The 25,178-nt window shown below is 44.8% G+C and overlaps 1 protein-coding gene across 3 annotated transcripts in view; it reads left to right on the top strand.

Moving 5' to 3' along the window:
• Window positions 1–267: 267 nt before the first annotated feature.
• PPM1H (protein phosphatase, Mg2+/Mn2+ dependent 1H) overlaps window positions 268–25,178 on the top strand; it is a 261,462-nt gene continuing 236,551 nt past the window's right edge. Inside the window, exon 1 of one of the 3 annotated variants that reach the window (XM_033958802.1) lies at window positions 268–995. In XM_033958802.1, the coding sequence (XP_033814693.1) occupies window positions 763–995 (233 nt within the window). In that variant the 5' untranslated portion in view covers window positions 268–762. Of the gene's footprint in view, window positions 996–1,399; window positions 1,490–25,178 lie in introns of those variants that run through there. The other 2 variants (XM_033958800.1, XM_033958801.1) reach the window with 2 other exon arrangements.

Here is a 25,178-nt window from a genome sequence, read left to right as displayed (position 1 = left end):
GAGATCTATTTGCATGCACTGCTTTCAATGCATATTCATTGGGGAAATCCTGAAAACCCGACTGGATTGCGGCCCTCGAGGACCGACATTGGACACCCCTGCTTTAGGGTTACCATATGGCTCCAGAAAAAGGACATCCGAGTTTTACTTCCAGTGAAAGCAATGCAAGTAAGGCCAGATTGAGACATCCATTGGAAGTAAAACCCGGATGTTTCAATCCGACTTTTTTCTGGAGCCATGTGGTAATGCTACTAAACCGGTTTAACTGTTGGTTAGTAAATAGGCCCAAACAAGACTAACGCGGCTTGTATGTATTTTGACACAGGTTTGCAAATGGGACTATTGGATTATAAAGGAAATAGTTAGAGTACCAGACATGTAACTCATTTTGAATTATGAACGCGAAAAGTGTGAGCTAAATCTAAAAGAACACTGTGCAACCTCCTAAATTATCTAACAGATTCGCCCACCGATTTATTCTCATATGCGATGACTGCATATACACCATAGAGAATAGTCCACGTCCCGACCAGCTCTCATCACGTGACTCAGGCAGCCGCCTGGCTCCGCGGTGGTACACGTCGCCCAGCACTCTGCCCTCGTCGCCGAGCCCGTCTTTTCTTCCCATGCAGCTTTTCCGGAAGTGCAGCCGCGAGAGGCAGAGCTATCGCAGGATTCCAGCGTGCTGCCCCAGCATCGCCTCCTCGCGCAGGCTTGCGATTGTGTGCTTCATGTTTCTCGCACTGCGGCGCGGCTAGTAATATGCTCACGCGCGTGAGATCTGCGGTGGCCAATTTCATGGGCGGCATCATGGCTGGCAGCTCGGGCTCCGATCCTGCCAACAGCTCCGAGCTGCCCGTCAGGTTCCCGTACGGGAGACCGGAGTTCCTGGGACTGTCTCAGGACGAGATCGAGTGCTCCGCCGATCATATCGCCAGACCCATTTTGATCCTGAAGGAGACGAAGAGGTTGCCGTGGAGCACCGGCTACGCAGAGTGAGTACCTGGCGCGATCGCCAGACCCTGAGCCGAGCTGAAGGAGTTGGAAAACGACGCGCCGCACACGTCTTTCTTCCTAGTCCTGCCTGGGATTGTGTTTACATTTCCACAACAACGTCACGTTTCTGATTTAGTGGGTGGTTGGGATTTGTAGAACACGATCCCATGGTTTTCACTGAAGCAGAAGTGCTTGGCAGGTGGCCTATGCCATTATAACCTTTTTTTTCCCGCAAGGCTTATTCAAATATTAATACATTTGAATACTTAGCTCCCTTACTCTGTGAGATCTGAGGGGGGAAGAGCTGCCAGGTGCTCAGACTAAGCGGTGTAATCCCTCTGTTTCTATGGGAAAACTTGAATGCATATTAATCTTCCTCTGGTTTTGCTTCCCAGGGAGAGCAGGAAGATTAGAAAAAACAACAACCTGCGCTTTATTTGTTTATGGCAGTTGCAAGGCTGCATGTTTGGCCTTTAGGCACATGCTTATACAGGTGTGTCGCTCTGAACAATGTAGTACCCCAATGGGTACTATATGGAATTTGCATGTGTTGCACTGACTTTCTTTTTAAAATACAAGTTTTGTGCAACCTGAAACTATCTAGCTAATATATGTGTGTGTGATTACTATGAAGTATGTCTATGTAGATGAACGGAAGGACACAGGACAGGTGCTAAGCTTTTACCTTGAAGCTAAAATGTAAATTTACAGTGTATCATACTTATCTACTATTGTTCATTGCTACATTGCTACATCATCTTTTAAAATTGTCATCATCTGAGTTCTATGATGCTTCGGGATTGAACGCTGATGGATTCTGATTACTATTCTGCACAGTAATTAATGTCTTTTGCACTATCTGGGATTGATTCTTTTAACACAATTGCTTTTGTGAGTACAACATTGAGTTTTCTGGGGTTAAAAACATAACTGCGGTGATTTTCCTCCTTTCTGTTTAAAGACTGAAAGTATTTGAGCATAAATAAAAACTAGAGAGGTAGTATCCCTGTTGGCTTGGGAGAGGAGAGATTTTAAATGGAATAAGTTAGCTAGACTCAATTGAACTAATTGGGGGGGGGGGTCTGAAAACCATTGAGACAAGGTGTTGTACTCATGGTTCCAGTGTTGCCTTCCTGTAGTATTGGCTTTGTATGACTCAGGGAACAATTTCATCTTCCTCTGCCTGCAATTGGATGATAACATTTTTTTCTGTGCAACATGCAGGTTAGAGGGGTATTTTCGAAAGAACATCCAGTTCAGAATTGGGACATCCCACTCATAATGTCAAAACCCCCCTATTCATCTCAGCCATTTTCAAACAGGAAAAACATCAGGGTTTTCCTGTTAGAAAAGACACGAAACAGCCATTTTCTAAAATAAAACATCCAAATTATGAATATCAAAAAAGGGACAAGGGCATCTAGCAGCATTTGTACAAAAATGGCTGCACAGATAGGGTTACCATATGCCTACAGAAAAAGGCGGACGGATTGAGACATCCGGGCTTCACTTCCATTGCTTTCAATGGAAGTAAAACCCAGATGTCTCAATCTGTCTTCCTCACTTCCATTGAAAGCAATGGAAGTGACACCCGGATGTCTCAATCCGTCCTCCTTTTTCTGGAGCCATATGGTAACCCTACTCACAGACATCCCTGCAGAGCAGAGGGGCAGCCTAGTGGTGAGTGTAATATACTTTTATCCAAGGCACCCAAGTTCATTTTCCATGGCAGCTCTGTAATTTTGAATGGTGAGCCCTTTAGAGACAGGGAAATACCTGCTGCCACTGTCTGCATACCAGGTCCAAAAACAGGAAGATTGCAGGCACAGGAAGATTAAAACGCCACAATAAACAGCAACAGAAAAAACAACAGTGGAGATGACAAAAAAAAGATCACATAAAACAATTATTTATTATTGTAGCTTCTTATTGACTTGACACGGGCCTGTGTTTCGACTTAGTTGCCTTCATTGGGAGTCTGAAGGAACTTTATGACAGTCAGTGGCATAGTAAGGGGGGTGCGGGGGAGCGGTCTGCTCCGGGCACAGTCATTGTAAGGGGGGGGCAAGCATCCATCCTCTCTTTCCCAAACCCCCCCCCTACCATACATGTACACCCCTTCCCTTGGATCTCTTTAATGTTCCCTGTGCAAGCAGCATTACAAACTTGCTGCCCACGTCGGTGTCGCCTCTCTCTGATGTCACTTCTGGGTCCTGTGTCTAGGAAGTGACGTCAGGGGGATAGCTGACACGATGCGAGCAGCAAGTTTGTGGTATTGCTCATGACTGGAAAATTAAAAACATCAGTACATAAGAATTGTCGCTGCTGGATCAAACCAGTGGTCCATCATGCCCAGCAGTCCGCTCACGTGGTGGCCCTTAGGTCAAAGACCAGTGTCCTAACTGAGACTAGCCCTACCTGCGTACGTTCTGGTTCAGCAGGAACTTGTCTAACTTCGTCTTGAATCCCTGGAGGGCGTTTTCCCCTATAACAGACTCCGAAAAAGCGTTCCAGTTTTCCACCACTTTCTGGGTGAACATGAACTTCCTTACGTTTATATGGAATCTATCCCCTTTTAACTTTAGAGAGTGCCCTCTCGTTCTCTCTACCTTGGAGAGGATGAGCAATCTGTCTTTATCTACTAAGTCTATTCCCTTCAGTATCTTGAATGTTTCGATCATGTCCCCTCTCAGCCTCCTCTTTTCAAGGGAGAAGAGGCCCAGTTTCTCTAATCTCTCACTGTACAGCAACTCCTCCAGCCCCTTAACCATTTTAGTTGCTCATCTCTGGACCCTTTCGAGTAGTACCGTGTCCTCCTTCATGTACGGTGACCAATGCTGGTTGCAGTATTCTAGGTGGGGGCGTACCATGGCCCGGTATAATGGCATGATAACCTTCTCCGATCTGTTCGTGATCCCCTTCTTAATCATTCCTAGCATTCTATTTGCCCTTTTCGTAGCTGCCATCCATTGCGCGGATGGCTTCATCGACTTGTCGACCAGTACTCTCAAGTCTCTTTCCTGGCGGGTCTCTCTGAGTTCCGCACCAGACATCCTGTATTCGTGTATAAAATTTTTGTTACCAACATGCATCACCTTACACTTATCCACGTTAAACCTCATTTGCCATGTCATGGCCCATTTCTCGAGTGTGTTTATGTCACGTTGCAGGTCTTCGCAATCCTTCTTCACTACTCTGAATAGCTTTGTATCGTCCGCAAATTTAATTACCTCGCTCGACGTACCAATTTCCAGGTCATTTATAAATATGTTGACATGCACGGGTTCAAGCACCGAACCCTGCGACACTCCACTCATGACTCTTTTCCAGTCAGAGTATTCCACTCTGTTTCCTATCTGCCAACCAGTTTTTAATCCACGTGAGTATTTCACCCTCGATTCCATGGCTCGCAATTTTTTAAAGTAAGTCGTTCATACAGGACCTTGTTGAACACCCTTTGAAAATCCAGATATGCAATGTCGACCGGCTCGCCCTTGTCTATCTGTTTGTTTACTCCCTCGAAGAATTGCAGGGAGAAGGGAAGGGGGGTGCGCATGGCGTGGGGGGGGGGGGGTTAGGAAGGAGTGGGGAGAAGGGGGTGGTGACAGTGAATCAAATGTCCACAGTGTATACGTAAACACGATACAAACAGATTGCAATCTTCAGTTTGCACAGTGTCTCCTTAACAGAGCTTAAGCTTTTGAGTTGCCCAGGTTTATTTATCAATTTCAGATTTGTTTTGAGTTGCCCAGGTTTATTTATCAATTTCAGATTTGTTTTTAATTATGTAGCATGAGGAAGTATCAGCAAAAGCTATAATAAAATGTGAACAAAAATTCAAATGGCTAGTATGCAGTTTTTAGTCGCAGACAATGCTGTAAATGTATCCAAGTTGAGAAGAAATTTAGAAAAGAGCATGAAGAGAGTATCACGATAATGAGATTTGGTTGCAGTGCTCATTTGCTGCATCTCCTAGCCAAAGACTTCAGTGTCCCAGAAAAAAGATGAATGTCATTGAAACTGCTAAATACTTCCTTAACAATCATTTGAAAAGAATGTGTGGAACCAAGCTAACTCTCCCATCAGATGTTAAATGGAACTCTGTAGTGGATTGTTTTGAGCAGTTTATCAAGAACTGGCTTATTCTCTTGACAGTTTGGCCCAGATTCTGTAAAGGATGTCTAACTTTAGGTGTTCACAATCTGGATGTCCATCGACTTAGGCGTCCAAATAAAGTGGATAATAAGTCAAATTAATGACTTTTAACGAGCATTACTTGGAACTTAGATGTCCAAACACTGGACTTGATTCTACAAATAGATGTCCTTCGGAAAAAGCTGTGCCTAAAAAATAGGTGTGGGAGTGGCTTTGATTTGGACGTCTATTTACAGAATTGCATGCCACTCAGCACCCAAACCCAGCTACCTAATGCCTAAAATGAAGTCGTTGCAAAACCAGGTCTACTTATGAGTGTGAGATGGGCGCTAGGTAGGCACAAGTTAGGTAGATGCCACTTAGGTGTGCTGTAGGCATCTGCTTATAGGTGAACGGGGCTTTTATTTTTGGAGTATAGAGGACTCTAGGTTGATATTAAAGTAAAAATATGTTTAATAATGCATTAATTAAGCAAAGCACATGAAAAAAATATATACAGTGAAACCTTGGTTTGCGAGTAATGCGGTTTGCGAGTGTTTTGCAAGATGAGCAAAACACTCTAGCAAATCTTGCCTCGCAAACCGAGCATTGACTCAATTTGTGAGCCCCAACCCCCGAGAACCGGTATCCCTCCTCCCCCTGCCCAAACCCTTACCGCGATGGGGCATCGGCACGCAGCACCAACCCACGGGACGTGCTGGTGCTCAAAGAGCCTGTCGCTGCTTCTGCTGGGCCTCATTAGAATCTCAGGGAGAGCTGTAGCCAGAAGGCCTTGAGCATGCACAAATGCTCAAGGCCCAGCAGAAGCAGTGGCAAGCGCTTTGGGCACCGGCACGTCCTGTGGGTTGGTGCTGAGTGCCAGTGCCCCATCGTGGTAAGGGTTTGAGTGGGGGGGCAATGTTGATTCACGGGGGAGCGATGCTGGTTCGCGGGGTTGGGGTGGAAGCGTGCCAGTGGTCTCGGGGGGGGGGGGTCTTTTGGGGATATGGAACGAATCAAGCGAGTTTTCCTTACTTTCTATGGGGAAACTCGCTTTGATATACAAGCACTTTGGTTTACGAGCATGCTTCTAGAACGGATTATGCTCGAAAACCAAGGCTCCACTATATATTGCATACTAAACTGCTATTTTTGGGCTGAAGAGGACTCCTATTTGATAATAGAAACAGATGTTTAATAATGCATTACTCAAGCAAAGCACATGAAAAAAAAAATGTATGTTACATGCTAAACTTCATTTCCAAAAGTTTAAGAAAAGAAAACGAGATACACTATTCACGATGGCTGTGCTTCAGAGCAAGTGGACTTGTCTGATGCACAATTGGGACATCATTATGACATCATCAATGTGCACCTAGATGACAGAATTCCACTAAAAAAATAATAGGAACCCCTGCCTAAACAAAAGCTCCTGTGATTCATTGGTTAAAGGCACTTCTTCCATCTTCCACAGATCATGGACTCAAATCTCCCCCCTTCCCCTCCCAAGTACTTTAATAATTTATTTTGGTCTCATAAAGAAAGTATGGATTGTGGACTTTGCCATTTACATTAGCACTCTGTCCTTTCCAAGGTCCAGAGGGAAACTTATTTTTACCCTGGGATGGTTATGATGTTCTAAGGTATCATTTCACTTGGTAGGAACTCCTGCCTCAAAGAAAGTGCCTGTGGCTCAGTGGTTAAAGGCACTGCTGCCATCTTTCAAAGGTCATGTGTTCAAATCCCAAGTATGGTCAGATACCCCAGCACATATTCCTATTTTTTAGTAGCATTCTGCCATCTAGGTGCATATTGATGATGTCACACTGATGTCAAGATTGTGCATCAGACACATCCACTTGCTCTGAAGCACAGCCATTGTGAGTAGTGTATCTCTTGTTCATTTCTTAACCTTTTGGAAATGAGGTTTAGTATGCAATATATGGTGATGAGTCAAAAATGCGCGAGACAATTGTGCATGGACAATGCCGGGCAGATAATCGCGTGTAGGATGTCAGCGTGCTGGATTAAAACAGTATTTTAAAGCACTCCGAGGTGGGTTGCCCCCCTCCCCCATTACAGAGGAAACTAATTTTTCCCTAAAACACCCTCTACAACGAGAGCGCCAACACACCCTTGGAGCGCTTTAAAATACTGTTTTAATCCAGCGCGCTGATGTTCTGCGTGCGATTGTCTCGCACGGTTTAGTCTATGAACCCAATATACACATTTTTTTCATGTGTTTTGCTTGAGTAATGCATTATTAAACATATTTTGACCTTAATATCAAACTGGAGTCATCTTTAGCCCCCAAAATAGAAGCTTTAGTATGCAATTTATATATTTTTTTTCATGTGTTTTGCTTAAGTAATGCATTATTAAACATAAAAAATAGAAGCCCTGTTCAACTATATGTGGACGCCTCAAGCACGCCTAAGTGATGCCTAAGTCGCATCACCTAATTGAAGCCTATCTTGTGCCCAACTCATGCTCAATAGTAGACCTGCTTTTGCAAGCAGTCTTCGTACTAAAAAATAGAGGATTTAGTATGAAATATATATTATATATATATATATTTTTTTTTTTCCTGTACAGTCAAACCTCGATTTGCAAGTAACGTGGTTTGCAAGTGTTTTGCAAGACGAGCAGGGTCTTCAAGTTTTTCCATGACTGGACGACTGGCTCATCAAAGCCTCCTTTCATTAGTAGGTTATTGTAGCAACCCAACAGACTATTGCATTCCTCCAAAGTCTGGGGTTCGAAGTCAATTTTCCAAAGTCCCAGTTGCATCCCTCCTAAGCTCTACAGTTATCGGAGCCCTGCTGAACACTGTGCATCTCAGAGCATTCCTGCCTCAACCATGTCAATATGCTTTCATTCACCTTTGCCACCAAGTGTCTTCTCTCATGTCAGTCTCGGCAAGACAAATGATAGTTCTGCTCGGTCACATGGCTTCTACAGTTCATGTGACTCTTTTGCCAGACTTCACCTCCGGATTTCTCATTGGACCCTGGCATCTCAGTGGCAGAAAGTTTGCGATCTGCTGTCTCCACATTACAGTGATTCCTTCGTTGAGACCGTCTATCCACTGGTGGATGCTCTCTTCCAATCTTTCCAGAGGTTTGCTAATCCACATGCCCCCCCATCAGAAGATGCTCACAACAGATTCTTCAACTTATGCTTGCGGGGCTCATCTCGGTGGTCTCCGTACTCAAGGACATTGGTCCAGCACGGATCGTCTAAGTCACATCACTCTGTTGGAGCTCAGAGTGATTTTCCATTCTCTCAAAGCTTTTTAACGTCTTCTTCACGACCAGGTGGTCCTCATTCAAACGAACAACCAAGTCGCCATGTACTATCTAAACAAGCAGGGAGGCACGGGCTCTTTCCCTCTATGTCAAGAAGTTCTGAAGCTTTGGAATTGGGCAGTCCTTCACAATATCTTCCTCAGAGCTGTCTACATTCAAGGTCAGCAAAATGTCTAGAGGACAATTTGAGTCGTCTTCTGCAACTTCACGAATGGATACTCAATTCCTTGCCTCTACATCAAGTGTTTGCTCAGTAGGGAACTCCACAGATAGATCTCTTTGCGCCCCCTCCCCCCCCCCCGCCCCTGTTCTGCTCCAGGATATCTCTCCTCATTGCCTCTCGGCAGATGCTTTCCTTCTGGAATGGATGCATCAGTTTCTCTATGGGTTCCCTCCATTCCCTCTGATTCTCAAGACTCTTATCAAACTTGATAACCATGCTACTACTCCCTTCTATTTCAACTCAGCACCAGGGGCCTCTACTTCTACCAGTATTTCCCTCTCTGTTTACACAGAGTCAGAGGTCTCTACTTCATCTCAACCTGCAGTCTCTACACTTGACAGCTTGGGTCCTTTCAATCTAACTGTCACTCTACTGTTTTCTCAATCTGTACAGAACATCCTAGAGGCTTCCAGAAAGCCGTCCACTTGGCAGTGTTACACCCAGAAATGGGCTAGATTTTCTGCTTGGTGTACTGCTCATCCCAAGGGGCTGCTGTCTGCCTCTTTGTCTTCCGTTCTGCATTGTCTGCTGCACTTATCTCACACTGGCCTCAAATCCACATCTATTGGAGTCCACCTAAGTGCTATTGCTGCCTTTCATCAGCCTATTAAAGGAAAACCTCTTTTGGCTCATCTTGTGGTTTTCAGATTTATGAAAGGGCTTTGCAATATCAAACCATCGCTCAAATTGCCTCCAGTGGTTTGAGATCTCAATGCAGTCCTAGCTCACTTGATGAAGCCTCCTTTTGAATCAATGCATACGGCTCATCTGAAATGCCTCATTTGGAAATTGATGTTTCTCATTGCGCTCACCTCTGTTACACTAGTCAGTGAACTGCAAGCTCTAGTAGCTGATCCACCTTTCACATTTCCCATCATGAACGAGGTGGTCCTCTGTAATCATCCAAAATTCTTACCTAAAGTGGTTTCAGAATTTTATCTCCATCATTTCCTTGTTCTTCCAGTGTGTTTTTTTTTTCCAAAGCCTCATTCTCATCCTGGAGAATCAGCTCTTCATACTATGGACTGTAAGCGTGCTTTGGCTTTCTACTTGCAATGCACTCCACCTCACAGATCTGCTCCTCCACGTTTTTTCTCCTTCGATCCATATACGTTGGAGCATCCTGTTTCCAAGCTCACCATCTCCAGCTCGATGTCTGCTTGCATCTCTTTTTGCGCTGCTCAGACTGCTCTCCCTCTGCAGGATAGAGTCATGGGCCTTACAGTTAGAGCTCTGGCAGCGTCTGTGACTTTCCTCAGATCAACTTCTATTCGGAAAATATGCAAGCCTGCCATTTGGTCCTCGGTTCATACATTCACCTCTCATTCTTGTCTGGATTTTTTTCCAGACGGGAGGGCCTTTTTGGTCAGGCAGTTTTACAACATTTATTTTCCTAAATTGTCAACTTTCCCACCATCCCATTCTGGTTAACTTGGAGGTCACCCACATGTTGAGAATATGCTGCCTGCTTGTCTTGGGATAAAGTACAGTTACTTACCATAACAGTTGTTATCCAGGGACAGCAGGCAGATATTTTCACAACCCACCCACCTCCCCTGGTTGGCTTCTTAGCTAGCTATCTGAACTGAGGAGACGCTGAGAAGACGCGCGCCCTGACTCAGGCAGGAAGGCACTCGCGCATGCGCGGTGAGGCACTCGTAAACTTTGAAGTTCTACAAGCAAGTTGCTTGCGAGGCTCTCCACTATGGGGCTCCGTGGATGATGTCACCCACATGTTGAGAATATCTGCCTGCTGTCCCTGGATAACAACTGTTAAGGTAAGTAGCTGTACTTTATTGTTACACCTCCTCCTCTCACCTATTCTATTTTGGAGCATGATGTGATAGTCTGGTGGGTATGCTTAGGTTATGACGACCCCACTGTTGCCTGTGAGCCAGGATTCTGTTATCACTAGGAAGTCTGGTGTGTACTCTTCTATTAGTTCTGCGATCTGAATTCCCTTCTTGTTCATGTATCTCATGTTTAGTAGGCCTCCTCTCCATGGTGTATTTTGGTTTTGGGTTTGCTGGTTGGTGTGTATTGGTTGTCCAGTTTTTCTTTTTTGTGTGTTTCTCCCTTTTGGCGTTGGTCTTACTGAGCTCTTCCCAAAACACATTATTTGTTTGGAAGCATTGTCGTAGTGAATCCTTCTTATCTGAGTTCTGTGTTTTTGTTGTAGTATGTGGTATGTATAGCTTAAATTAGCATTATTTATTTGGAAGCGTTTGAGTCTTCATCTTTGTTGTAGTGTGTATAGCTTAAATTAATATATACAGTGGTGCCTCACACAACGAACTTAATTGGTTCCAGGAGCAAGTTTGTTATGTGAAACGTTCGTTATGTGAAACGCGTTTTCCCATAGGAATACATGTAAAAAAAAATAATTCGTTCTGCAGCATAAAATATGCTAAGATGACATAAAAAAGATAAATTTTTGGTTATTATTTTTATTTAGATACATCTAAAAACATAATTGTTTTTTAAAACAACACACATTTTTTAAATTTAAAGACAGACTAAGTAGAGTCTAATTTTACAGTGAGAGGGCAGAGTCTCAGCGGCAAAAACTGGGACTTAACTGTTCATTTTTTTTTTTTTTCTACCGTGTTTCCCCGATGATAAGGCAGGGCCATCAAATAAGACAGCCCCCCCTTTTTAGAAAAAAATGTAAAATAAGGCACCCCCCCGCAAATAAGCCACCCACCGATACCTGCGCTTACCCGAATCGGGTGGTACGGTGGGTGACTCCGTGTAGTCCCTGGCACCCCCGACACGATCGGGGCAAGAGGGAGCTCAAGCCCTCTTGCCCCCCCGACTCCCCGACACGATCGGGGCAAGAGGGAGCTCAAGCCCTCTTGCCCCCCCCCGACTCCCCGACACGATCGGGGCAAGAGGGAGCTCAAGCCCTCTTGCCCCCCCGACTCCCCGACACGATCGGGGCAAGAGGGAGCTCAAGCCCTCTTGCCCCCCCGACTCCCCGACACGATCGGGGCAAGAGGGAGCTCAAGCCCTCTTGCCCCCCCGACTCCCCGACACGATCGGGGCAAAAGGGAGCCCAAGCCCTCTTGCCCCGCCGATTCCCCGACACGATCGGGGCAAAAGGGAGCCCAAGCCCTCTTGCCCCGCCGATTCCCCAACTCCCCGACAATATCGGGCCAGGAGGGAGCCCAAGTCCTCCTGGCCACGGCGACCCCCTAACCCCACCCTGCACTACATTACGGGCAGGAGGGATCCCAGGCCCTCCTGCCCTCGACGCAAACCCCCCCTCCCCCCAACGACCGCCCCCCCCAAGAACCTCCGACCGACCCCCAGCCGACCCGCGACCCCCCTGGCCGACCCCCACGACACCCCCAACCCCCTTCCCCGTACCTTTCTGTAGTTGGCCGGACAGACGGGAGCCAAACCCGCCTGTCCGGCAGGCAGCCATCGACGGAATGAGGCCGGATTGGCCCATCCGTCCCAAAGCTCCGCCTACTGGTGGGGCCTAAGGCGCCTGGGCCAATCAGAATAGGCCCGGGAGCCTTAGGTCCCTCCTGGGGGCAGGGCCTGAGGCACATGGTCGGGTTGGGCCCATGTGCCTCAGGCCCCGCCCCCAGGAGGGACCTAAGGCTCCCGGGCCTATTCTGATTGGCCCAGGCGCCTTAGGCCCCACCAGTAGGCGGAGCTTTGGGACGGATGGGCCAATCCGGCCTCATTCCGTCGATGGCTGCCTGCCGGACAGGCGGGTTTGGCTCCCGTCTGTCCGGCCAACTACAGAAAGGTACGGGGAAGGGGGTTGGGGGTGTCGTGGGGGTCGGCCAGGGGGGTCGCGGGTCGGCTGGGGGTCGGTCGGAGGTTCTTGGGGGGGGGGCGGTCGTTGGGGGGAGGGGGGGTTTGCGTCGAGGGCAGGAGGGCCTGGGATCCCTCCTGCCCGTAATGTAGTGCAGGGTGGGGTTAGGGGGTCGCCGTGGCCAGGAGGACTTGGGCTCCCTCCTGGCCCGATATTGTCGGGGAGTTGGGGAATCGGCGGGGGCAAGAGGGCTTGGGCTCCCTTTTGCCCCGATCGTGTCGGGGAATCGGCGGGGCAAGAGGGCTTGAGCTCCCTCTTGCCCCGATCGTGTCGGGGAGGCGGGGGGGCAAGAGGGCTTGAGCTCCCTCTTGCCCCGATCGTGTCGGGGAGTCGGGGGGGCAAGAGGGAACCAGGCGGAGAGAGGGCAGTTAAGCGCAGTGCCTGCGCGGAAGGATGCAGCTCGGGCGACTTCGTTGTGTGAAACGAAGTTCGTTGTACGGATCAAGACATAAAGTTCGTTGTGCGCAGCGTTCGCTGTGCGAGGCGTCCGTTATGCGAGGCACCACTGTAGTCAGGTTGAGTTAGCCTACAGTCAGTCAGCCATATATAATAATCTAGTTACAAATCACAACAAGCATACATCAAGCACCCCACAATCATACCCCCCAACCAACCAAACACACACACCTGTGCAATTGTTCAAGGGAGCCAAGTGGCTGAGTGTTTGGGGTGTGCGTATGTTTGTCTGGGGATTTTCTGGTACTTCAAAATGTCAATTGTGTTGGACATTCAACTAAAGGGTTTTTGTAATATGCTTCATTTTGTTGCCATGATTTTCACTTGTTGATTTCCTGAGGGGGCAAATCTATCTCATGCATATTTATTGTAGATATCCTGAAAACCTGACCTGGCTCCGGCTCTCGAGGACCGGAATTGCCTATCCCTGACTTAGACCTTGTCCTCTTAATATTATGGACTATGGTTATAGTTTGATTCTCTTTTTATTTTGTCCCTTTCTGGCAAAATTTATATATAAAGTTCTGTGTTCATGGCTGTAGCGCTGAGTGGGACTACAAAAGACAAACGCAAATAGGAATGGAGGAGTAGTAGACCCTGATCGATTTTCAGAAGATTGTGTTTGTGAGGAGCTAAATTAAAGGTAGGCAAAGCAATGGGGCCAGATGGTATACATCCGAGGGTGCTGAAGGAACTTAAGGAAGTTCTGGTGGCTCCCCTGACCTTTTCAATGCTTCTCTAGAGTCAGGAGTGGTACCGGAGGACCGGAGAAGGGTGGATTTGGTTCCTCTCCACAAAAGTGGAAGTAGGGAATTACAGGCCATTAAGTCTGACTTCTGTGGTAAGAAAATTAATGGAAATGCTTTTTAAAACAGAGAATGGTCAAGTTTTTGGAATCTAGGACTTGAATCCAGAACTGGAGGCAACATGGATTTACTAGAGGTAGGTTTTGTCAGACAAATTGATCAATTTCTTTGACTGCATGACCAGAGAATTGAATAGAGGGAGTGTGCTAGTTGTGTATTTAGATTTTAGCAAAGCCTATGACAATCTTTCAAACAGGCATCTTATAAATAAACTGAGTGCCCTTGGGATGGGCTCGAAAGTGATGGGCTGGGTCAGGAACTGGTTAAGTGGAAGGTGACAGAGGGTAGTAGTCAGTGGAGATCACTCTGAGGAAAGGGATGTTACCAGTGATGTGCCTCAAGGTTCTGTTCTTGGGCCTTTTCTTTTTAATATTTTTATAAATGATATTGCTCGAGGTCTGTCAGGTAAGATTTGCCTCTTTGCAGATGATACCAAAATCTGCAATAGAGTAGACACCCTGGATGGTGTGAATAACATGAAGAAAGACCTAGCGAAGCTTGAAGAATGGTCTAAAATTTGGAAGCTAAAATTTAATGCTCAGAAATGCAAGGTCATGCATTTGGGCTCTGAAAACCTGAAGGAATGGTACAGTTTAGGAGGTGAAGAACTTATGTGCACGACAGAAGAGTAGGACTTGGGTAATGTTAAGGTGATCAAAAGGATATAGAATCAGAAAATAATATTAAATATTGAACTAAGGCCAGTACTGGGCAGACTTGCACGGTCTGTGTCTGTATATGGCCATTTGGGGGAGGATGGACTAGAGAGGGCTTCAATGGCTGGAGGGTGTAGATGGGCTGGAGTAGGTTTTGACGGAGATTTCGGCAGTTGGAACCCAAGCACAGTACCGAGTAGAACTTTGGATTCTTGCCCAGAAATAGCTAAGAAGAAAAAAAAAAAAAAAATTTAAATTGAATCAGGTTGGGCAGACTGGATGGACCATTCAGGTCTTTATCTGCCGTTATCTACTATGTTACTATGCAGGAGTCAAAAGTAGGGCAGGTTTGTCTATAGCTGTCAGGACATTGAGGCCATACTATTATCACCATTCCCCCCACCCGCCTTTTGGGAGGGAAAACAGTTACCTCAGTTTATATTCAGACTGGTTTATATATAAATTTTTTATATTTGAGTATATACAGTAGGCTGCCCAATAAGGGAACACACATTTGGTTCCGGGACTTGCTATGGCAGGAATGCTCAGGAATTGCTCCAGTCACCCAGTACCCAGCAGGGAGACCCCTGGTAGGTACCAGGTTGTGGGAGATGGAGACTTGGAAAGCTTGGGGTGGAGTATTTTGAAAGGGAATCAGGGCTGAGGGATTGTAGGGTTGGGGGTTATTTGTAAATAAGCACTAGCCCTTTTAAGTTGTTCACTGGGAGCACTGGGAGTAGTGTCTGATGTTCTTGAGCTGGTATGATCTTTCAAAGAATAATGAAGTGTGAGAGATTTTGGTGATGCTCTTGAGCTGGTGTGATCTTTCAATGAACAATGCAGTTTGAGAGATTTAGCATAGTTTTAATCATTTTGCATAACAATGAGCTGCTTTTCATGTATTTGTTTACTTCTTAGCTTATTAATATGCTTTATGATCAAGTACATTATAGTCTTAATGCAACTGAATAAATAGATCTGTAAGTTTGTGCCTAGGCAAAAAATGATGACTATTTTAAAAAGTAAATTATTTCATATTAGGAAGATATTCAGAAAATAAATAGCTTTATGCATGTTAAATAAAGTACAGATATATTCAAGTTTTCCACAGAATCATCATTGAATCTCAAACACTGCCCAAAAAATCTAACTTAGAGCTGCTACAGGAAGCAAGAGGCCTGGACTACAAGGAGTTCTTTATGTAACACAGCAGTTCCATTTAGAAGTGGTGGTGTGTATAAAAAATAAAGAAACCTTTGATACATGAATTTATATACAGTATAAAATAACCAACTATACTTCCATTGTACTGTTCTTATGATTTCTAAGATTGTACTTGTTTATTGCTTATTTTTGGGAAGAAAAGAAGTGGTACTTCTTTTCTAATTTTGGGCTTTTCATTCATTTTTGAGTATTTACTATGGATTGCATTAATCTAATGTACATTTCTTGCCATCTGCAGCAGACAAATCCAGACACATGGACTAAGTCCATTCACTAGCAGGCGGATATAGAGAACACCAAAGCTGTGAACCATCACCTCAGATGGCATGCTCCTTACATCTCTAGTATACTCTGTCTCCATCAGGCGGATGAATGCCTTTATCCCTTCGCCTGGATTTTCTGCTGAAAATAGACTTCCATTGTAGTTTTCTGCTCTGGTTGTAGCTTGAGGAGTTTAGGCTTTCTGGGTGCCTAGGTGATATACCTAGGGGATCCCGGTCAATATACCCCCACTCTCCTTCTCCCCCTGCCTTTTCTGTCTCGTGGCTTCCTCCCCCCAAAAAAGCAAAACATCAGTGAACATTAACCTTTAAAAAAAAAAAAGAAAAAAAAACAGAAAGAAGGAAGGCGAATCCCTGATGGCATCTTTCTCACAAGCGATGGCAGAAATGAGCTGAGCCTCTTCTGTTGATTGTAGTGCTTGGACAGTGAGTACTGGGTGTTCCCTGCTAACAGGAGAGAGAGCTTGTTAGTCTTTGCTGGCGGCTTTATTTCCCTGCTACCACTCTCCTGAGGCGCGTTGGACCACAATTCTTCCTCGGCGGGTAGGGGGATCTCAGCAAAATCAAGCCTTAGCATTTGCTTGAAAACTGCTCATGGAACCAGTCACACCAGGGACAGACGAGAGCTAAGCTTTGGGACACTTGGAGATACCATCCATGCCAATCTCAATCCTTCCACAAGTCCAGGTTCCAGCCTCGACAGCCCTTTCGGTCCAACTGGAAGCCTGGGGGCTAATTCTCAAGGACCCGTCCAGCCCAATGACAGGCTGTTAACCTGCTCCCTGCCAATTATACATATCGGAGGATGTTTGTCCCTCCTTTTACAAGGTGACGACAGATTGGTTGGCACTCGATATCATACGCAACAGTTACAAGCTTGAGTTTGCTTCCCTAGTCCTAGATTCCTCTGTGGAGTCCCTTGCCAGATAGCTGCCAAGCGGAAAGCAGTTTCTGTCACTCTCAAAGTGTTAAGGGACATTGGAGCAGTGTCCCCAGTGTTACAGTCAGAACATGGAACAGGCAGGTACTGTGCCAAAGAAGGGAGGCTTCTTCTGGCCTGTACTCGACTTCAAACAAGTCAACTAATTTTTACAAGGTACAGCATTTCTGGATGGAAACCCTGAGGTCCGTGATTGCAGCGGTGCAACTGGGGGAATTCCTCACCTCCCTGGATCTCATGGAGGCCTACTTGCACATTCCCATCTGGCCTCCTCATTTCTGCTTTTTTTCGGTTTGCAGTCATGGTGCAGCATGTACAGTTCATGGCCTTGCCTTTTGGGTTGTCCACCTCATCCAGGACATTTTCCAAGATAATGGTGGTGGCGGCAGCATTCCTCCACCAGGAAAGACTCTCTACAGAGTACATCTGTTTCTAGACAATGGCTGTTTTAGGTCAATTCGGCTCTGGAGGTGAGGAAAGCTTCTGACTGTGTAGTTGTAGTCTTGCAGTCTCTTGGCTTGGTGGTCAACCCAGCCAATTTCCACCTGGAGTCGACCCAGCATTTAGAGCAGGGGTGTCAAACTCAATCACATTAAGGGGCCGAAATCCAAAACACAGGCTAAGTCGTGGGCCAGACCCTGCCCGTCTCCGCCCCAAACCCCGCCCCCATAATAGTACTAATTAACACCATTTTTTCCATTCATTTTTCATATATACACAATATAATCTTATTAACACATAATGGTTAACCACAAAATTAAACTACACAAAGCACACTGTATGCTTCTCAACATTCATTCCTACCAGAACACAGATAACCCCTATGCAAATGCGGGACCAAAAACTAAAAGTACTAATATATACAAACAAAACCCTAAGATTCAAGACTCTGCAAGCAGTACAACCCCAGAGAAAAAGAAATAAATGCAGTTCTTCCTGAACAGTGCAAAATATAGATAGCAGATGAAAATTCTCAAAATTGACACAATTCAGTCACTAAATTGAAAATAAAATCATTCCCCCTACCTTTGTTGTCTCCCTCCCTCCATGCTATTCCTCAACTAGGTCTTCTGGCTGGTTCCCGCCTGGCCATTTTATGCGGCCTGCAGTGTTATCTTCTGGCCGGCTCCCTCTTCCTCACTGCTGCAGTGTGCACAAAGCCATGGGAAACAGCTCCCATGGCGTGTCCCGCGCCTCATCCAGAAGCCTTCCCTCTTACGTTGCGACATCAGAGAGAAGGCTTCCGGTTCAGGTGCAGGACGCACGTAAGAGCCGCCAGCTGCGGTTTTATGCACTGCGGCAGTGAGGAGGAGGGAGCCGGCCAGAAGATAACACTGGGGGTGGCAATGAAAACACGCATTGCACCGCGGACCACATAAAATGGCCAGGTGAGCTGAATTTGGCCCGCAGGTCTTGAGTTTGAGACCTGTGACAGAGTATCTGGGAGCGATGTTTGGCTCATATTCCAGAAATGGGGTCTTCCGCAGTTGGACCTGATGGCATCTTACTGTAGCTCCAGTGTTCCTCGATTCTTCAGCAGGAAGCAGGAATGGGGGTCATAGGGGATAGATGCGCTTTCTCTCTCTCTTCCCCCTGGCCCTCAGTGATTCTTCTTTACATGTTCCCACCTTGGCTGTTGATTATCAGAGCACTTTCTTGGATTGAGAAGCATCGGGAGTCACACAGTTGTGGTGGCACTGGATTGGCTAAGGACCATGGTTCGCAGACCTGATTCGCTTATTGGTGGATGAGCTCTTAATGGTTCCCAGTGACTCTGGACCTGCTTCATCAGAGCCGGTTCACATGGAAAATCCATCCCACTTTGGTCTGGCTTTTGAGCAGGTGAGGTAGAGAAAAAGGGATTTTTGGGGAAGATGGGATATAAATTTGAATAAATAAATAAATAGATACATAAATAAATTTCCACTTTGCTCCAGGCTTGTAAGTGATTCACGTTTACTGCTTACGCCAGGGTATGGCACTTGTGCGAGACCTGGTGTTCCCAGTCTGCTATTTCCCCATTTAGAGCCATGTTGCTGCAGATCTTGTCCTCCTTTCAAGAAGGATGTCAGAAGGGATTTTTGGCCAGTTCCTTGCAGGTTCAAGTCGCAGTGTTGGTGTGCTTTCGAGGGCAAGTGCAACATTCTTCACTAGTAGCTCATCCCAATATTATCTGATTCCTTAGAGGGGCCAGTTACCTCCGTTTTCCTTTGTGGAGGCTGAACCTTGTCCTAGGGGTCCTGCAGAAGGCTCCCTTTGAGCCTCTTTGGCAAGCTACTCTTAAGGACATTACGCAGAAAAATGTCTTTGTGGTCACCATTTCTTCAGCATGAAGAGTCTCCAAGCTGCAAGCCCTTTCCTATCAGGACCTATTTCTGTGTTTCACGGAGAGAGGTGTCTCAGTTCTTACGGTTCCATCCTTTTTGCCCAAAGTAGTAACTGCATTTTATATGAACCAGTCTTCATTCCTTCCATCTTTTCGGAAAGTGGACTACCCAGACTCTTTTTCGTCAGCTATGTCTCCTGGATGTGAAAAGGATGTTGCTACACTACTTATAATTCACAAATGAGTTTTGTCGTTCTGATCATTTGTTTGTTGTACTGTTCGATGGATCTCACAAAAGATGCCATGGCTTCGAAAGCCATGGTGGCTCGATGGATTAGGGAAATAGGGAAGTGGTCTCGGTGGCCTACTTGTTGGCAGGCAAGCTGTCACCATTGTCTTTGAGGGCACATTCTACCAATGCGTTAGCGACATCCTGGGCTGAGTTGTGGTCCTACTCCTTGGGTGACATTTGCCGCAAGGCCACTTGGTTGTCAGTTCATTCTTTTGTACGGCATTAGAGTGGATGTTGCGGTGAGGGCGGATTCTTCCTTTGGGTCATCTGTCCTTAATGCTGCATCTGCCCACCCTTGTTAAGGACAGTTTTTCTACAACCCATGTGTCACTCTGGATTCATTTGCTGATGATGACAGGGAAGGTAAAATTATGTCTTACTTGGTAATTTTTTTTCCCTTAGTCACAGCAGATGAATCTAGAGCCCTGTCCTTTGTGTGGTGAGGTGATGCCAATCTCTGTCTCCTTCTATTTTCTTATTGTTTTTGTAGGACAGCCTATATATTGCAGGAGGCATAGTGCAGGTTTGCAAGTGAGGAGGGAGTCTTGACCTGAACGCTCCTTGGCTGCTTTGATAGAATGATACTGGAGATGTAAGAAGCATGCCATCTGAGGTAATGTCTCACAGCTTTGGTGTTCTCTGTCTCTGCCTGCTGATGGATGGTCTTAACCTATGCATATGGATTCGTCTGCTGTGATTAAGAGAAAGGAAATAACCAGGTAAGAGATAATTTTGCAATCTCAGTCTCACTATGCCTAACAAGGTTAAAGGTGATTTATAAATCAAGAAGAATTGTTTAGTTACAACCATGAATACAAGGTATTCAATAGAGAATGACACAGGGACAAATTTTTTCCCCGTAAGACTCCAATTTCCCCATCCCATCCCCATGGGTTTTGTCGCTGTCCCAGTCCCATTCCAAAATTGAGCAAGGAAAAACCAACCTATAGACATTTATGTAACAAAGAAAACATGTAGGAACATATGGAATGGTAAGAGAAGATGGTGGTGGTGATACCAGTATGCAATACTCTGTGAGTGTTAGTATATTGAACTTAATTCCGAACTCAACAGTTAACCAATGTAACTGGAGAAGCAATGGCATGGCATGATTGCACTATTTACCATGGCACAGAACATGGACAGTCATGTTTTGCAAAGTTAGAAATTTCTTCAGTTCATAATTAATAATTCAAACATAAATTGAATTATGATACTTATATACTCAAATATAAACCGAGGTAACCTTTTTCCCCCAAAAGAGGAAAAAGCGTTTGGCTAAAATATAAACCCGGGGTGGGGGGGGGGTTATATTCAAGTGCCCTGCCATGCCAGGCTCTGCACCTTGTCCCCCGCCTTTCCTATTCCTGCTGAAGAAAACTCTAGGAACTCCATGAATGTATGCTACAAGTATTGAGTGACAAATGCCCATCATACTTCACAGTGAAGAAGTGGTGTTCAAACTTTCAACATGGAGGTTTCAAGACCAAAGATGCAGGAAAGATTGGAAGGCCTCAAATGTTGTCAACTCCCGAAATTGTTGACCATGTCTATGACCTGATTTTGGCAGATGGGCAAATATTGGCTAAAATAATTGTTTAGACACTACAGATATCCAGGGACCATGTTGGTTGTATAATTGAGCAGCTGGATATGCAGAAACTGTCAGCCAAGTGGGTGCCCAAATGTGTGAATGCTGATAAAAAAACTTCCAGGTTGATATTGCGGCATTTTCAGCGAGCTGGTGCCAACTTTTTGGAACATTTAGTTACTGTTGATGAAGCACCTTTATGATCCTGAGACAATGTAACAGCCCATGCAATAGCAGCACTCAGGTTCTCCAAAGCCAAGGAAATTAAAGACCCAAATGTCAGCAAGAAAGGTCATGGCCACAGTGTTTTGGGATCAGGAAGGTGTTGTAATGACTTAATATCTTCCAAGGGCCCAAACAGTTAAATCAGACTACTGTAACTTGCTGTGCTGATTAAAGGAGGCATTGAAAGAAAAAAGGAGAGAGAAGCTGCAGAATTTTTTGCAAGACAATTCACCTGCTCACAAGGCTGTCAAAATGATTGATGTTTTGACATAGTTGAGGCTTCAGTGCATAGACCATCCACCCTACTCCATCTGACTATTTTCTATTTCCAAGCCTTAAAAAGAGCTTGAAAGGGCGACAATTTTTGAATAATTCAGAAGTGATTGCAGCAGTGAAGCAGTATTTTAGTGACCAGACATCAGAGTATTTTTGGAAGGGTTAAGGGTTGGCAACTTTAGACACGATGTGCCAAATGTGTTGAACTTAGAGGTAAATATGTGGAATAACTTGTAAGTTTCTTGGCTCCACAGCATTCCCTTCTTGGTTGGATTGAGAACATTTCAGCACCCTCTCATACTGTGTTTTGATAGCACAGATGCTATCTCTCTCTGTTTTGTGTTTTTGTATTTTTGGTTTGATAGGGTGTGATACTGTATATAACTTAAACAGATAAGATTTATAGAACCCATGTGATTGATTTCTTTTACTCTAGCGAGGTTTCATAGCACAGGCTGTTGTGCACATCTTAGATTTAAAAATGTAATTTACTGGAAATCCACTGACTTTTGTTTATGTATATCTCTTTCATGTCTTTATTATTAAGGTCATCCCATTGATCTGATACAGTTTAAGGCAGTCAGGAATTTGTTCCAGACAAGAAGACAAAGCTACAGGGCTCTTAGAGATGAAACTGAAAGTTGATCCAGTAAATCAATATTTCATGATGATCCAATGAAATAAATGTTTTCTAAATAATAACATTTTATGTATTGTATCAGATCGTGACCACTAATTTTCCAGGAGATGATTTTATAGTCTTCATTTAGTATGCTAAAACCTTATTCTATCAGGATTTTTTGTCTATATGACAATGACTTCTTTGGGAACAGGCTGCTCTTTCTGAGGTGAAGGCACCAATCATTCAGAAAATGATGGAACCTACCCATGGTTTCACTTATGCCAAGTTGGTTCTGGACCCAGCTATGCTCACAAGAGGGTGCTATACGTAAGTGCTTTTGTCTGAAAGAAAAGTAAAAAAGATCTTAACACAAATCTTCTGAACAACAATGTGCAAACAAGCATTTAAAAAAATATTTCAGGACCAAGATGGAGACATGATAGGAAGTACAAGAGAGAGCTCCATATTGCTTGTCTCTTTTTCTTTTAAGAAATCATTACTTGCTTACTGGAGTATGCCTAAATAGAAAGGAAAGCTTAACTGTGTTCACCCTCCTGCCAAGCCTGAAACTGAAGAAGTACAGGAAATTAATCAAAAACTTGATCTGATTTCTTCATGGTTATATAGAAATCACCTTTCGTTGAACCCTCAAAAATCTAAAGCTTTACTTTTCACTACAAGGGACAATCAATTACTTTCTTCCACATTGATACTTTGCAATACTCCAATTCAACTTTCAACAACATTGAAAATTCTAGGTGTTACTTTTGGTTCAATGTTAACTTTCCAAACACAAATTTCTACTGTACTACAAAGTAGTTATAATAAACTGCGCCATATTCATTCAATTTCTCATCTTTTACTTCCTCCTGCCATTAATATTCTCATCCATTCTTTAGAAATAAGTACACTGAATTATTGCAATTCATTATATTATGGTATCAGACAAAAGGACTTACGTCATCTTCAATTAGTTCAAAATACTTCAATAAAATTGATTACAGGAAAAAAGAAATTTGATCATGTCACTCCATTATTGAAATCAGCACATTGGTTACCGATGAAACATCGTTTAATATATAAGATTCTACTTCGGGTTTTTCAAGATACATTCTAATTGGTCTCCACCATATCTTGACAAATGTTTAATACCTATTAACCTTCTCGTACACTTCACTCCCTCCAACAAAATCTTATAATTCCTTCCACAAGAAAATTAATAAGACAAGTTGTCCAATTGCCGATAACCAAAATGGGTTTTAGATGTATATAAAAACAGCTTAGGCCTCTTCAGTGCTGCTGTACGCCCAGAGCTGAAAGGGGCATTTTAGGAGGAGTGGTCAGGGTGGGATCTAGGCGGGATGTGGGCTGACCTAGACTTAGTTGTACTGCAAGTATAACCGAAAGTGTAATGAGGCTGCCTAGACAGAACTTGTACATTGTGACTTAGGTGATGTAAAAGCAGGTCTAAGTGCCCAGAAGTTATCCAAAGTGACCAGATAACCACTGCAGACACAAAGTACAAACCACCACACACTCCCCCAGTGATCACTGACACCCCCCCCCCCCATACACACACACAACACCATAAAAATCAGAAAGCCAACAGTCAACCAAGAATTGATGGTTCGGGAACCGGTATACCAAGAGGATACCGTGCAGGAAGATTGCGGGGAAGGCTCACCAGATCATAGGCAAGGCAGAAATCCTGACTGATCGAAAGGAACACAAGAGGGGAGGAAATGCAAGAAAGTAACAGGCCACAAACTCAAGTGCATGTACCCGAACGCAAGGAGCCTAAGGAATAAGATGGGGGAATTAGAAGCTACGGCATGAAAACATAACCTTGACATCATCGGCATCATGGAAACATGGTGGAATGAGGAAAACGTCTGGGACACTGTGCTACCAGGATACAAGCTATACCGCAGAGACAGTGGGTCAAAAAGGTGGGGTTATTGCCCTATACATCAAAAAGGGAATTGAGTCTACCAGAGACAAAACACTGGAAACAAAAAATAAGGTAGAGTCTCTATGGGCCAAAATTCCGTGAACAAATGGAACGGAAACGAAGATCAATATCTACTACCGCCCCCCAGGGCAGTCCGAAGAAATTGATGGAGAAATATAGCTTCTGCGCCTTGGTGACTGTGTGCCTAAAAAGGGACCATGCCTGCTCTAGCGTTTTAACAGTGCTTATCATCTTCTTTATTTTCTTCCCCACCATGAGTTTAATCCCTTCATAATTCCCTTTTCAGAAATTCAGTGCCGTGGCCATCATTCTAGATCTATGTTTTGCCTCCGTGTCCAGGTTGAAGCGGATCATATTGTGATCACTGCTTCCCAGCGTCCCTTCTACTTCTACACCTTGCGCCAGTCCTTGTAGTCCATTTAGAATTAAGTACAGAATTACATTTCCTCTCGTATTTTCCTTCACAAGTTGTTCTAGGAAGCAATCGCTTACAGCATCCAGGAACTTTGTCTCCCTACCGCAGCCGGAGGTGCCTAGGCTCCAGTCTATCCCCGGATAATTGAAGTCGCTCAGGATAACTGCATTGCCTCCTTTGCAGTTGCATTTAATCTCATCTGGCATATACCGCATATCAACAAGGGATCCAAGAGGAAAAAGAACAAGGAGCTGGTGTGGCTCACTGTAGCAGTGAAAGAAGTGATCAGAGATAAGAAGACTTTTTTTAAGGAATGGAAAAGGTCAAAAATGGACAAAAACTGGAAAAAGCACAAACAACATCAAAGAAGGTGCCATAAGGCGGTGGGAGGGAAAAAATAGCCAAGGAGATGAAAAACTGCAAGCCGTTCTTTCAATATATTAAGGGGAAATGGCCCACAAAGGAAGCGGTAGGGCCGTTGGATGACCATGGAATAAAGGGAGTGCTAAAAGAGGGACAAAGCCATCATCGACAAACTGAACACAG

This window comes from Geotrypetes seraphini, chromosome 9 (assembly GCF_902459505.1).
Source record: "Geotrypetes seraphini chromosome 9, aGeoSer1.1, whole genome shotgun sequence".
Classification (NCBI taxonomy): Eukaryota; Metazoa; Chordata; class Amphibia; order Gymnophiona; family Dermophiidae; genus Geotrypetes; species Geotrypetes seraphini.
The sequence above is the reverse complement of the archived record's forward strand: the minus strand, read 5'-3'. Positions and strand labels throughout refer to the sequence as shown.